General features: G+C 32.9%; 1 protein-coding gene across 2 annotated transcripts in view; it reads right to left on the minus strand.

Moving 5' to 3' along the window:
* Nucleotides 1-3953: 3953 nt before the first annotated feature.
* Nucleotides 3954-16026, minus strand: part of LOC114329113 (innexin shaking-B) — a 169923-nt gene continuing 157850 nt past the window's right edge. For both annotated transcript variants that reach the window (XM_028278130.2, XM_028278131.2), the window contains 2 exons: nucleotides 14429-14648; nucleotides 3954-12829 (listed from right to left, as the gene is read on the minus strand). In XM_028278130.2, coding sequence (XP_028133931.1) covers nucleotides 12291-12829; nucleotides 14429-14648 — 759 coding nt within the window. In that variant the 3' untranslated portion in view covers nucleotides 3954-12290. The remainder of the gene's footprint in view (nucleotides 12830-14428; nucleotides 14649-16026) is intronic.

Below are 16026 nucleotides of genomic sequence, written 5' to 3' on the forward strand. Positions count from 1 at the left end.
TTGGTTTTCATCATCATCACGTAGCGCTACAACCCTGGGTGGGTTTTGGCTGACTGTACAACTTTTTCCGTATTTGTTCGGTCTTCCATCAACCAAGGGTCAAATGGAATGTTCATTTTCCTGAGATCTGCTTGGATGTTACCTCTCCATCGCATTCTGGGGCGTCCGAGTGGTTTTGGGCCACCTAAATTCGGAATTAGTCGGGATAAGGCTGCCCTTACTACTGACGCTTTAACACTGACATACTCCACCGGCTGATTGGAACTCAGTTTGGCATTAATCATCACTCCCAAGTACCGAATGAACAGTTGTGATATGATTTCATGTTCTCCAATGTTTAACGTTACGTTTTGCACTTGTTCCTACTAGTAATGAGCAGAGCACTGTCTCAGTTTTGTGCTTTGCTACTTTTAAATTGAGTGTGTTCATCCACTGGCAGATTCTCTCGAAGATGATGTAAAACGTGAGATTTATTCCTTCAAGGTGCTTTGCGGCGATTACCACAGCCACGTCATTGTCAAATGCCACGAACCTACATAGTATCCCTTGGTAATTCTAGTTTTAGTAACACATCATACATAATATTTCACAAGAGAGGTCCTAGCACATGGCCCTGTGGTACTCATCCGTAATTTCTTTAGTGGCATTATGTCAATACGATTAGTTAAGTTATTGTTATAAAAGTGAAATAACTAAAATCAGTGCCGAAATAAACCAATAGGCAAAGTAGGCATTTGCCTAGAGGCCTCCCCAAAGGGCGTCTCGTAGGGCCCAAGACGAAAAAATAATAATTACATTTAAATAAAAAATATAAATCATATTGTGTTGAAAAATTTTAATTTATGGCGTAATACAATAAAACTGATGGTGGACGTATAAAACTACACTCCAAGGCATACTTTTGTTCATAATTATAGGAGTAAGCCTGTGTTGTGAGAATATCGCTAATGAATGCCGTTTGGTAGAATGAACAGTATTGCCTGTTAGTCTGTACTTAGGAAAGTAGTAGTAGCAAGAGCAAGTGAAACAAATAAGTCGCCACCCCTTCCTACCCTCTCCAACCCTACCATGCCTTTTGCTCTAGCTTCGCAACAGAATATTCGGATGGGAAAAATGCTTCTCATAGATTTGGTCAAATCTTAACTTAACAAAAACTTAACTTCTTTGTTAACAAACATTTAAGTTTTGGTCTACAAAAAGTTCATTAATATATCTAAGGAATACCACTCGGAGATGGAGAGGTTATCTGTGGTTTTGGAGAGAGAAGGCGGAGGTTTCTTAGTGAGCGCTCACAACGAGGCGCCGACCCTCACTCCATAGTATTATCGATATTACTGCTCGTACCATATTATCGACCGCCAGGTAAAATAAAATGCATTAAAAATAAAATAAAAATTCCATTTTTATTCAGTTGAAATGCGAAGGCAAAACAATCTTATTTTTCACTTAAAATACGGAGAGCAGTCCAGCCCTCTGAATCGACGATTTTCGACTCCTGTTGGAGTCTCATCGGAGAGAGCGTAGGCCTGCTTCTCCATACCTCAAGTGATCAATACCAAGAGTTTATCCCCCACACCGCAACTGAAATGAATGGAGTAGGTGACTAGCGTCATCTGGTAATTGAAAGATGAAATAGTTTTCAATCCTAATAGCATTATTATTAATATTTAAAAATATTAAAATATTACTAAAAGATTTTTAAATTGAAAACGTATTGGTCCATTTTCTTGGTAACACCTCCATGGCTTCTAAAATTTGCAAGCCAGATGGATGCTGAAGCGAACTTACAATTCACGACCTCGTCTGTTCAGCTGGTAAATTCCAACAGAAAATGGATCTAAGTTACTCAAAGAAGTAACGACCAATATAAAAATAAAATAAAAATTCCATTTTTATTCAGTTGCAATGCGAAGGCAAAACAATCTTATTTTTCACTTAAAATACGGAGAGCAGTCCAGCCCTCTGAATCGACGATTTTCGACTCTTGTTGGAGTCTCATCGGAGAGCTTAGACGGAGAAGCAGACCTATGCTCTCTCCGATGAGACTCCAACAAGAGTCGAAAATCGTCGATTCGGAGGGCTGGACTGCTCTCCGTATTTTAAGTGAAAAATAAGATTGTTTTGCCTTCGCATTGCAACTGAATAAAAATGGAATTTTTATTTTATTTTTATATTGGTCGTTACTTCTTTGAGTAAGTTAGGTCCATTTTCTGTTGGAATTTACCAGCTGAACAGACGGGGTCGTGAATTGTAAGTTTTTTGAATTCCCTCTTGTCTTCTTCGCTTCAGCATCCATCTGGCTTGCAAATTTTAGAAGCCATGGAGATGTTACCAAGAAAATAGACCAATAAGTTTTCAATTTAAAAATTTTTTAGTAACATTTTAATATTTTTAAATATTAATAATAATGCTATTAGGATTGAAAACTATTTCATCTTTAAAATGCATTATGTTAAATGCGAGCGTTCACGAAAATGAAGAGTACGAAACTAGGCTCTAGGCGATGATACCATCTGATGGTCTCCGTTATGAACGCAACTTGGGGGGCCTCATAGCTTGGGTTGCCTAGGGGCCACAAGATTCTTAATCCGGGACTGACTAGGATGTAGCTTGTAAACTACTTTTTTTCCTTTTATTAAAGGGTTCATCAAATAATAATTCGTCTCTCTCTCTCTCCTGTCGTTTCCCCATTACTGAGGATCGTGATTTCTTCCAATATTCCTAACAATGTTTCTCCATTGGTGTCTATCTTCAGCTGCTCTAAGAGCTGCGCAGAATGAGTTTCCAGCTGAATGCTTTATTTGGTCAGACCATCTAGTTGGTGATCGTCCTCTTGATCTTCTCCCCGGAACGTTTCCAGAAACAATTAATATCTCCAAACTGTCGTCACCTCTGCGAACTACGTGACCAAAGAATTGCAGAATTCGTTGCAGACATATTGTGGACAGCCTTTTTTTAATATTGAGTTGGTTTAGAATGGAAACGTTTGTCCTATGAGCTGTCCAAGGTATGCGCAGCATTCTTCTCCAGCACCACATCTCAAAGGCATCAATTTTTTGGCGCTCGCATGCGCGAAGAGTCCAAGTCTCTGCTCCGTATAGAAATATTGAGAATACAAGGGCATTCACCAGTCTCATCTTGATATTTTGAGAGATAGATCTGTCTTTCCAAACTTTAGTTAGGCGACTCATCGCATTTTTTGCCATACCAATACGTCTCCGAACTTCTGCTTCACAGTTACCATCGTTAGTTATACTAGACCCGAGATAGACAAAGGTGTTTACTATCTGGTATTCCTGTAATATGTTAGTCAGTTGAATAGTGTCAAATCTGTCGACCACCATTATTTTTGTCTTAGCTTTATTGATTTTCAGACCAACTCTATTGCTTTCGTACTCAACTCTTCGCAGAAGATCAAACATTTCTTGCTCATTTGCTGCTATAAGTGTAGTGTCATCAGCAAATCTTAAATTGGAGATTTTCTTACCAGCTACTGTTACTCCACCGGCCCATCCTTCTAAAACCATCCTCATGACATGTTCACCATAAATGTTAAATAAGTCAGGTGACAACACGCATCCTTGTCTAACACCTCTCTCGGTCTTGAATTGGTTTGAGAACTTCTGATCTAGTCGTACTGTCGCTATATTAGACTGGTATAGATTTTTAATAAGTGTCACCAGGTGCATTGGTGCGCCCATTTCTATTAAAATTGACCACAGATTTATCCAGCTTACACAATCAAATGCCTTTTGGTAGTCAACGAAGCATATAATCATAGGTACTTGAAATTCTTTAGACTTTTCAATGAGTTGTCTCAGGTTCAGGATTTGTTCCCTTGTACCTTTACCCTTTACAAACCCCGCTTGTTCCTGAGGTATTTGGTAATGTAGATAGGTTTTTAATCTATAGGTTTAATAATTCGTACAAACCTATAAATAAAAACATCGGTATACAAATAAGTAGGATTTTCTTTATTACATTCGAAATACAAAATTTTTCAACTAGGTGTATAAATCGGTAACAAATTCTTAGAGTACAGTTATACTAATATTGTCATCTCACACAGCGTGGCTTACAGAAGACGTAGATTTTGTTTAATAACTAGGAATGTACAATAATAAATAACAAAAAAGCTAGAGATACAAACATTTTGAAAAATTCTTGTTCTATCTAAAGATTGTTGTTTGGCTTAAGCTATGGGATTGACTAGAAACTTAAAAAAAAATCTTAAATATTATAGAATAAATTCAAGATCAATACTTTTGTAACATTGTTTCTATTATAGTCCAGGCGCATCTGTTTTAAGATGGACGTTGAGAGGTGACTCAAATTTTTTTGCAGAAATTGCTTGGAAATAAATCAAATAATAATATTTGAGTTATCCTTCTCAAAAAGGTCCGGAACATTGTTTAAATAATCAAAATGTAAAAAAAATGAAGGAAAAATTGATGTTTTTCTTCGTTTTTGGATTATAACTTTAAAAGTGTTCATTTTCGAGAAAAGTTGTACTAACATAAAAGTTGCGTAATTAAATTTCCTACAATATAGAATTGGTTAAAAATTTAAAAAATAGTCATCCTAGTTGCAAAATAGCAATACTTGCGAAAAAGACATACAAAAACAAGTATTGGCATTTTACGTTTTTCAACCATTTATGCTACACTTAGGACCTTCATATTTCATCCAAAAAAACTTTATGATACAGTAAAATAATACTGTAAACTTCATTAATATCGGTTTAATAGATTTTGCAAAATAAATTTTCCAATCCAGCTTTCGCAAAAAAAATTCATTTTTTCAAAATGTTACAGGACTGAAAATAAAGCAGATAGCAAGTTGAAATTTTTTTTGCTTATAGAAGTGTACCGTACCTTTCATTCGAAATTTGCAAAATTAAAATCGATTAATTACCACGGCGTCAGAAAATTTTTTAAATAAAAATTCATTTTTGGTGCTACGCGCAGGACAGCGGTGTTCGATTTACACAAGTTGATTTCCACCAAAATTTCTTCCAATCTTTATCTAATATATTATTTTCTTACTCTATATTTTGTTGTATTTTAATATTTTAATTCCACAAAAATCAAACTAATTTTATTATTGTTTGTGAAATATTGTTTAAACAATTGCATATGTTTCAAAATAATAAACTTTTATTCTCTAAGTTAAAATATATTAACAAAGAAAGTTTTTGCTAATAAAAGTGTTATTTCAAATGACAAAGTATGTGTTTTTATTTTGCAATAAACAAATTTATTTATTTATATCGAAATGTAATAAAAATTAAAATGTATCAATCATTATCAAAGGTCATTGAAATGCCCAATCAGAGCAAACTATCCGCTGTCCAGCGCGTAGCACCAATAATTAATGTTTAATTAAAAAAAATCCTGACGCTGTGGTGTTAATTGATTTTAATTTTGCAAAATTGCAAATGAAAGGTACAGTACACTTCTATATGCAAACAATTTTCAACTTGATATCTGCTTTATTTTCAGTCCTGTAACATTTTGAAAAAATGAATTTTCTTTGCGAAAGCTGGATTGCAAAATTTATTTTGCAAAATCTATTTGAACCGATCTTAATGAAGTTTTTCGGTATTGTTTTACGGTATCATATAGTTTTTCTGGGTGATATATGAAGGTCCTACATGTAGCATAAATGGTTGAAAAACGTAAAATGCAAATACTTGTGTTTGTATGGTTTTTTCGCAATTATTGCTGTTTTGCGACAAGGGTGACTATTTTTTAAACTTTTAACCAAATCCATATTGTAGGAAATTTAATTACACAACTTTTATGTCAGTACAACTTTTCTCGAAAATGAATACTTTTAAAGTTATAATCAAAAAACGAAGAAAAAAATCGAATTTTTCCTTAATTTTTTGACATTTTGATTATTTAAACAATGTTCCGGACCTTTTTGAGAGGGAGGATAACTCAAATATTATTAATTGATTTATTTCCAAGCAATTTCTACAAAATAATTGGAGTCCCTCTCAACGTCCAAATGTACTAATATTTTTACATATGCGTCCTGGTCTATTACTACTTATTCAAAAATGAAGATTATACATATATGTATAATAAATTTATTATGGTAATATCAATATGTAAAAATAACTAACGGAAAAAATATTGACAACGTAGGATATGCAAAGACACCGTGATTATGGCAAGCTCTGCTAAACAACTCTAACTACTACGTCGGTTTACTAAACTCAGACGCATCTGGCTAGATATTTTAGTCGATATTTTTTTTGTTTTTTGCCAATTTTGCAAAAATTGGCAAAATTACTAAATATTTAGTGATTATTAACTATTTAAAAATTATTTTTTGCCAATTTTGCTAAAATTGGCAAAATTACCGACTAAAATATCTAGAAAGTTGCGTCTGAGTTTAGCGAACAGACTATAAACAAGTTTTTGTGAAAAACAAACAATATAGACCAGGGTGCATCTGTAAAAATATTAGTACATTTGGATGTTGAGAGGTGACTCTAATTTTTTTGCAGAAATTGCTTGAAAATAACTCGTATAATAATATTTGAGGTATCCTCCCACTCAAAAAGGTCCGGAACATTGTTTAAATAATCAAAATGTCAAAAAATTAAGGAAAAATTCAATTGTTTTCTTCGTTTTTTGATTATAACTTTAAAAGTATTAATTTCCGAGAAAAATTGCAACAACATAAAAGTTGCGTAATTAAATTTCCTACAATGTAGGATTAGCTAAAAATTTTAAAAGTTGTCACCCTTGTTGCAAAATAGCAATCATTGCGAAAAAGCCATAAAAAACAAGTATTCGCATTTTACGTTTTTCAACCATTTATGCTACACTTAGGACCTTCATATTTCATCCAGAAAAACTTTATGATATAATGAAACAATACTGTAAATTTCATTAAGATCAGTTTAATAGATTTTGCAAAATAAATTTTGCAATCCAGTTTTCGCAAAAAGAATTAGATTTTTCAAAATGTTGCAAAAAGGGCTGAAAATAAAGTAGACAGCAAGTTGATTTTTTTACATATGGAAGAATACCGTCCCTCTCATTTTTAATTTGCAATATTAAAATCGGTTAACTGCCACGGCGTCAGGAATTTTTTTAAATAAACATTAATTTTTGGTGCTACGCGCAGGACAGTGGATACGTTTGCTCTGATTGGGCATTCCAATGACCATTGATAATGATTGATAAATCTTAATTTTTAGTACATTTCGATATAAATAAATAAATTTGTTTATTGCAAAATAAAAACACATACTCTGTCTTTTGAAATAACACTTTTTTAGCAAAAACTTTCTTTGTTCATATATTTTAACTTAGAGAATAAAAGTTTATTATTTTTAAACATATGCAATTGTTTAAACAATATTTCACAAACAATAATCAAATTAGTTTGATTTTTGTGGAATTAAAATATTAAAATACAACAAAATATAGAGTAAGAAAATAATATATTAGATAAAGATTGGAAGAAATTTTGGTGGAAATCAACTTGGGTGAATCGAACACCGCTGTCCTGCGCGTAGTACCAAAAATTAATGTTTATTTAAAAAAATTCCTGACGCCGCCGTGGTAGTTAACCTATTTTAATTTTGCAAATTGCATATGAAAGATACAGTGTTCTTCTATATGGAAAAAAAATTTCAACTTTCTATCTGCTTTATTTTTGGTGTTGCAACATTTTGAAAAAATAAATTTCTTTTGAGAAAGCTGGATTTCAAAATTTATTTTGCAAAATATATTAAACCGATCTAAATGAAATTTACAGTATTATTTTATTATATCACAAAAGGTTTTTCTGGGTAAGATATGAAGGTCCTAAGTGTAGCATGAATGGTTGAAAAACGTAAAATGCAAATACTTGTTTTGTTATGTTTTTTTCGCAATTATTGCTATTTTACAACAAGGGTGACAATTTTTAAAATGTTTAGCCAATCTTATGTTATAAGAAATGTAATTACGCAACTTTTATCTCAGTGCAACTTTTCTCGGAAGTGAATACTTTTAAGGTTATAATCAAAAAACAAAGAAAAAAATCGAATGTTTCCTTCATTTTTTGACATTTTGATTATTTAAACAATGTTCCGAACCTTTTTGAGTGGGAGGATAACTCAATTATTATTATATGAGTTAACTCCAAGCAATTTCTGCAAAAAAATATGAGTCACCTCTTAACGTCCATCTCAAAACAGATGAACCCTGGACTAATATACAAACAAACGTACAATTGGAAGATATAGCGATAGAAAGTTTTGAAAAATACAGATGCCTGAGAACCTGGATTTCAGAAAATTATAATCAAACAACAGAAATAAGGGCCAGGGTAGAAATAGCAAAAAATTCTTTTGTAAAAATGAAAACAATTATGTATCTGCAATCAAGACTTTCAACAATTAGAACTACGTGTGTGTGAAAACTGTGTTTTCTATACTAAGCTATGGACTTGAAAGCTAGGCATTGAAGCTAAAATACATAAATAAGCTACAGTCATTTGAAATGTGGTGTTCCTGAAGAATGCTTAGAATAATAGCATCGACACAGAAGAAAAGGAGCACGGAAGTATTGCAAGAAATGGGCAAAGAATACGAAATAAACATGATAAAAATAAGAAATTTACAATATCTGGGACATATATAATGAGGGAACAGCGATATGAATTGCTAAGATAATACAGGGAGAGATAAGAGGAGGAAGATAAGATAAGAAGAGGAAGATAATATAATAGGAAGAAGGAGAGAGTATTGGAATGACATCCAACCTACGATTGAGAGACGGTACTTAAAGCAGAAGAAAAATATCAATATAACAAATAATACTTAAAGAATTATTCTAAAACAGTCAGAATTTTGAATTATTTACATTTTTAAAGTAAATATCCAATAACAATATTCTATTTATATTTATGTATGTTTGAAATGCTGTTAAAAAATTTAAAGTTTGAATAGAAAATATCCTATAATATTTAAGACATTTGTTCGATCTTTGGCAGTACAGAAAAACTTAATAAGTATTTAATATTATAAATATTTTTGAAAATCAATACAATATATACATAGGCTTTGATTTGCTGGGAAGAAAAGTTTCACAAAAGTCATGATTGGTCGAAAATTCAACAATAAAGAAATATGTACAACGTATATTTCAAAAAGTCTAATTCTAGAATCACAGTTTTATTTTTTAAACTTGTACGTAGTGCGTACGTAAAATCTGTTTTTCTCTTACTGAAAGCACTTTTGTGCGCAGCTATACGTTTATAGAAGGTTCTACCAGTTTGACCGATGTAAGTTTTTGTGCAGTCACTACACTATGTAAGTGTATATAAACCACTGGAAAAGTGCTTTTTCTTTTGGTTCTTGTTGTTCTTAATATATTTGCTTGACTTATTGTCTGTTCTGATTCTAAAGTGTCATTTTTTTTTGTTTATGTGTTTGGCTTTATTTTGTTGATATCTTGTCTGTGCATGTATTCGAGCAAAAGGTACAGGTTTTTTCTCTGGTGGTGGAAAGACTAGTGTCAGGACTTATCCAGTTTTTCGTTTAAAATTTTATTTATGTCATACCGGTTTAATATTATGTATTTATTACTTAGTTACGAACCACATAATGGTATGCATTATGCCCGCGGGGGCAAAATGTTATACTTTATGCCCGAGTGGGCATAAAGTATAAATATGTCTCCAAAGTATGCCAGTAGTACGGTCTCATTTACGCATTCAGTATTATTTTCTGCCGTCCATTGTTGAAATTTAGCGTATTCTTTGCATTGACATATTAAGCCTAAACTCGGCATACTCACCAAAAAAGCGTAACGCGGAAACAGCATGTAAACAGTCGATCGGTGGTCTATCTATCTCTTTTAACCAAAAGACTTTTGACATGTGACTGACAAAGATGGCTAGACCACTCAATCCTATGTCGGCGTTACACCTCGATGCATTGAGTGGCATATCCCTATCCTCTATGGTCTATCCTCTTTACATGTCTCTGATTCCTAGTCGTACGTTTCTTTTAATATCTCCGGTAACAGATTCTCAGTCGCTTTTTGGCTTTTTTAACTATTTCTTCAGAAATATTGAATTTCTCTTGCATTCTGACTTTTTCTGACAATGTCACATAGAAAAGATTTGTTAACGTTAATAACAACAATAACAACGGTACTAAATACCTGCTGCGATATAGTATTACTTCTAATTAATATAAAATAAAATTAAAACTTTAATTGATGCAATGAACCGGTATGACATAAAGTTTTGTATGCACTACGTGCATTATTAGCTGTTTATACTCTCGGGCTACATATAAACTTTTGGGCCAGATGCCCTCGAGTTTATAAGCTTGTCGCCCTTAATGTATAAACATCTAGTTAATGCCCTTGATACAAAAATAACTATTATTGTTTATTCGATGTACCCATCGTTTAGTGCTATTAGACCAGGACGCATCTGTAAAAATATTAGTAGATTTGGACGTTGAGAGGTGACTCAAATTTTTTTGCAGAAATTGCTTGAAAATTACTCAAATAATAATATTTGAGTTATCCTCCCTCTCAAAAAGGTCCGGAACATTATTTAAATAATCAAAATGTCAAAAAATTAAGGAAAAATTCTATTTTTCTTGGTTTTTTGATTATAACTTTAAAAGTATTCACTTTCGAGAAAAGTTGCATCAATATAAAAGTTGCGTAATTAAATTTCCTACACTATACGATTAACTGAAAATTTTAAAATTGTCACCAAATAGCAATAATTTCGAAAAAAACCCTGAAAAAACAGGTATTCGCATTTTACGTTTTTCAACCATTTATTTCAACTACAATTAGGACCTTCATATTTCACCCAAAAAAAACTTTATATCATAAAACAATACTGTAAATTTCATTAAGTTTGATAAATTTTGCTATTCAGCTTTCGCAAAAAAAATTCATTTTTTCAAAATGTTGCAGCACTGAAAATAAAGCAGACAATAAGTTGATTTTTTTTGCGTATAAAAGAATACTGTACCTTTCATTTGCAATTTGCAAAATTAAAATTAGTTAACTACCACGGCGTCAGGGATTTTTTTAAATAAACATTAATTTTTGGTGCTACGCGCAGGACAACGGATACGTTTGCTCTGATTGGGCATTCCAATGACCTTTGATAATGATTGATAAATTTTAATTTTTAGTACATTTCGAAAAAAATAAATTAATTTGTTTATTACAAAATAAAAACACATACTCTGTCCTTTGAAATAACACTTTTTTAGCAAAAACTTTCTTTTTTCATATATTTTAACTTTGAAAATAAAAATGTATTATTTTTAAACATATGCAATTGTTTAAACAATTTTTCACAAACAATAATAAAATTAGTTTGACTTTTGTGGAATTGAAATATGAACATACAACAAAATATAGAGTAAGAAAATAATATATTAGATAAAGATTGGAAGACATTTTGGTGGAAATCAACTTGTGTGAATCGAACGAATGTTTCCTTAAAAAAATGCTTATGCCGTGGTAGTTAACCGATTTTAATTTTGCAAATTGCAAATGAAAGGTACAGTATTATTCTATTTGTAAAAAAAATTTAACTTGCTATCTGTTTTATTTCCAGTCCTGCAACATTTTGAAAAAATGATTTTTTTTGCGAAAGCTGGATTGCAAAATTTATTTTGCAAAATCTATTAAACCGATCTTAACTAAATTTACAGTATTGTTTTATCATATCATAAAGTTTTTCTGTGTGAAATATGAAGGTCCTAAGTGTAGCAGAAATGGTCGAAAAACGTAAAATACGAATACTTGTTTTTCTTGTGTTTTTTCGCAACTATTGCTATTTTGCAACAAGGGCAACAATTTTAAAAAATTTTAACTAATCGTATATTGTAGAAAATTTAATTACGCAACTTTTATTTTAGTGCAACTTTTCTCAGAAGTGGATACTTTTAAAGTTATAATGAAGAAACGAAGAAGAAAATCGAATTTTCCCTTCATTTTTTGACATTTTGATTATTTAAACAATGTTCCGGACCTTTTTGAGTGGGAGGATAACTCAATTATTATTATATGGGTTAATTCCAAGCAATTTCTGCAAAAAAATTAGAGTAACCTCTCAACGTCCATTTCAAAACAGATCCACCCTGGACTATATTTGCTTAATGATATTCAATTCCATCTCTTATCTTGTGGAAAATGCATAGCTACAGACAATAGATGAAAATTCTTGCAATTAAAAACTGTAAGTCTTTGATCTTTTGTATAAATAAAACTGTGATTCTAAAATATCTTCCAGATATACTACGCCTCCTGGATTTCTCCCTTAAACCCCGGACCATGATGGAAATCGTGCCGGTTTAGTTTATGCGCCAACTCTTGTAACACGTCCCTAAAAATCAAAGAATCCACGTTCTCCCCCAACATATAGAACAAAAACCAGTCCCCCATTTTACTTCTCCGCACTATAGTGTCGATAACATCCCCCCTCACCAACCGATACCGCATCCTGAGCAAATAAACACGCATTCGCGGCGAAAAAATGATAATTATCCTATAAATCACCGTCAGGAACGTGAGAATGGTGAGAATGATGAACCAGAACCAGAGGAAGATGTAAATCTTCTCGTTGACGACGTTGAGCGGAAGGATGCAGAGGGCGTCGTGTTTTTCTTGCTCTCCGGACACCCCGTACTTCTGGAAAGTGCACTTGGTCATTCTCGGGAAGACTTGGATCATAGGATCGATGCGGTCCTCTTGGTCGCTGTTGATGAAGGAGAGGACTTCGAAGCCGAACATTAGGAAGGCACCGTCGAAGAATCGGTTCATCAGGAACATTTGCCCTAAAATAGTATAAATAAATAAATTTATCCACGACAATAAGTGATCATAATAGTTCCAAAAATCATTTTTAATCATTTTATTTGTGGATCGGTGATCGGTTTGTATCTAAACCTCCATTAGTCCAGATAGCCACTGCGCATCCGCTAGGAAAAATATTCCGATTCGGATTTTTTACACAATCTTACTCAAAAAGGACCCCTTTTAACAAATTTGCATGTTGCCAAGACCAAAAGTGGGTCAAAAATTTTTTAAACTTTTTTTTTTGGTTTTTTTCCTAAAATTATTATTTTTGCATGGAACAAACTTTTTTTAGGTTTTCTGGATCATTCCAGACAGAAAAGGTCTTTAGTGACTTTTCTCTAAAGTTGATAGTTTTTGACATAATATAAGCGATTAAATCTTGAAAAATAGCGAAATCGGCCATTTTTAACCCTCAAAAACTATGTGAAAAACTGAAAATTTGAATGTTGCCAAGGTAGGTAGATAATCTTTAAACATCGATTGATGAAATCCCAAGAGTTTTTTGCAATATAATATTCAAAACTCCTTTGTTTTTTAATTGCTAATCAAGCGTGCGCGACACTATTTCACACCGTTGCATGTGTATACAGTATGGTGTATATGAAAGGAATAAATTCGTTATTTCGTAAACCGGCGACTTTAAGGAAAAATCCCGAAACAGGTCGATTTTTATTTTTAAGTTATGAAAATATTCACTAATTGTTTTTTTGAAAAATGTCAGACCCGTCGATTAGTATTTCAAATTGTCCTTTTTGACATACAATAATAATGTATACCGGGTGTCCCAATTTAGAGATATGACGTCATCGTTGATTTTATTAAATGGCAACACTGTCGTTTTGATAGCTATTTCGATAGGGTGTGTAAAGTTATACATAACTGCAAAATTTCAAATTTTTATTCCCTACCATTTACAAGATAATAAAAAATAACAAAGTTATGAAAAACAAGTAATCAAATAATTGAATTTAATTATTTCACTTAAGCAAATGCTCATAATGTTGCCCATTGACTATTTGACAATAATTAAGGGCAACATTATGAGCATTTGCTTAATTGAAATAATTAAAATCAATTATTATTTTTTGATTACTTGTTTTTCATAACTTTGTTATTTTTTATTATCTTGTAAATGGTAGGGAATAAAAATTTGATATTTTGCAGTTATGTATAACCTTTACTCACCCTGTCAAAATAGCTATCAAAATGAAAGTGTTGCCATTTAAGAAAATCAACGATGACGTCATATCTCTAAATTGGGACACCCTGTATAAATTATTATTGTATGTCAAAAAAGACAATTTGAAATACTAATTGACGGGTCTGAGCATTTTTCAAAAAACGATTAGTAGTTGAGATATTGAATTTATTCCATATTACAGACTCACTCTGTAGATAAAGATTAGTTAACTAATTTTAAAAAATCGTACCATTAAAAATATCATTGTTGGAAATTAAAAACAAAGTATTTGAGGAGGGATAGGGCGCGATTTTCAGCATTGGAATCTAGACTAAAAGAACTGGCCACGCCTATGAATTACACCAACAGCTACTTTTATTTATTTAGGTTTACTTACCAATGACATTTATTAAGGCTAAAATCTCGCAAAAATAATACTTATAGGCCCACCAATTGTGGTACCTCAGATTTTCCCAGAGGTAGTCGATCATCAGCTTCTTCTTCTGCTTCTTTTCGATTTCCGTGCAAACTGCCACGTCCAGATCCATCATCAAGGCGTGAATTTTGCCGCCCTCCCACGATTTCCAGAGCCACCTGGGTGTGTAGAATAGGATTGCCTGGAAAAAATAATCGGTACAAAAATCTATGGTACTAAGTACTAATCAAAGTCTTTGTTCATTTTAAATTTGAATAAAACCACCACAAAAAAATGTTAAAACAACTGGTGCTGAATCATAGTAGATATTCTGTATTTCTAGTTCTAAAGCCGGCCACTAACGATACTGTGGTGTCGTTAGACAAGATCGTCGATGATATCAATTTCTGCAGTACCTACTGCAGCAGACAGGCCAGTTTGTCTGCGGTCAAATTATACGATTTCGTTGGATGCACGGTCATACACGATCAAAATTTTTGTCAATTAGTCCAATTCGACAAAATTGAAAGACGTCACAGTACCGTGAGCGGCCGACTTAAGTCGACCCCCGGTGTACCTGGTACCCAAGGTCACTGCTAAAGCCGTCATCTGGAGTTTTGAGGGGTTTTCGCACTAATAAATTGACGAAAATGTAATTATGACTCAGTGATTTTTGGGGTTTCTGAACACGAATACGCTATCAGAACTACTTATCTCCGGAGAACCGGGTGACCAGAGTCACTACTAAGGCACGTCATCTTCTTGAGTTTTGAAAGTTTTCGGCACTAAATTGATGCAAACAGATTGCTCGGGGGGTTTTTTGTGTCTCTAAACACGAATAGGCCATCAAAACCAGTGGCGGCTGGTCAGAGGAGGCAAGGCTTAACCTCCCCATACATTTTTTACATGTGCTACACTGTTTTGTTTACCTACTTTGCTATTTTGCTTCGCGTTAGAGATATCGGAAAAAGTTATTTGAACAAGTTATTCCAAATAATATTCTAACCCTACATACCAAATTTCATCATAAAATTCGCACTTTTAGTTTTTTCATTATTTGTAGTCAGGATCCTAAAATCGCAGAGGAGGCTGCTGGCCGGAAAATCTCACTCGCTAATGCTCCGCTCAGCCCAGCAGCGTTTAAGCATGGTAGTTTAAGGAGACGCGGTCTCCTTAGAGCTGCATTATCGCTTAACGCACACGCTGCCCGGAGATTGAGCAAGGGCGGCTAATCGGCCAGCAGCCTCCTCTGCGATTTTAGGATCCTGACTACAAATAGTGAAAAAACTAAAAGTGCGAACTTTGTGATGAAATTTGGTATGTGGGATTAGAATAATATTTGGAACAACTTGTTCAAATAACTTTTTCCGATATCTGTAATGCAAAGCAAAATATCGGTAATTTACCGAGTTTTTGGATTCGCAGTAGGCCGCTTTTTGAATAAAAAAATTTAGTTGAGTATCTTAAAAAATGTGAACCTTCAACCTGAATGGACTGCAAAACTGCAAATCTGTATTTATTTTGATATGCATATCTACTTACAGAGATAGAATTGTTAACAAATAAACGACACAAACTTT

Source organism: Diabrotica virgifera, chromosome 8 (genome assembly GCF_917563875.1).
Source record: "Diabrotica virgifera virgifera chromosome 8, PGI_DIABVI_V3a".
Classification (NCBI taxonomy): Eukaryota; Metazoa; Arthropoda; class Insecta; order Coleoptera; family Chrysomelidae; genus Diabrotica; species Diabrotica virgifera.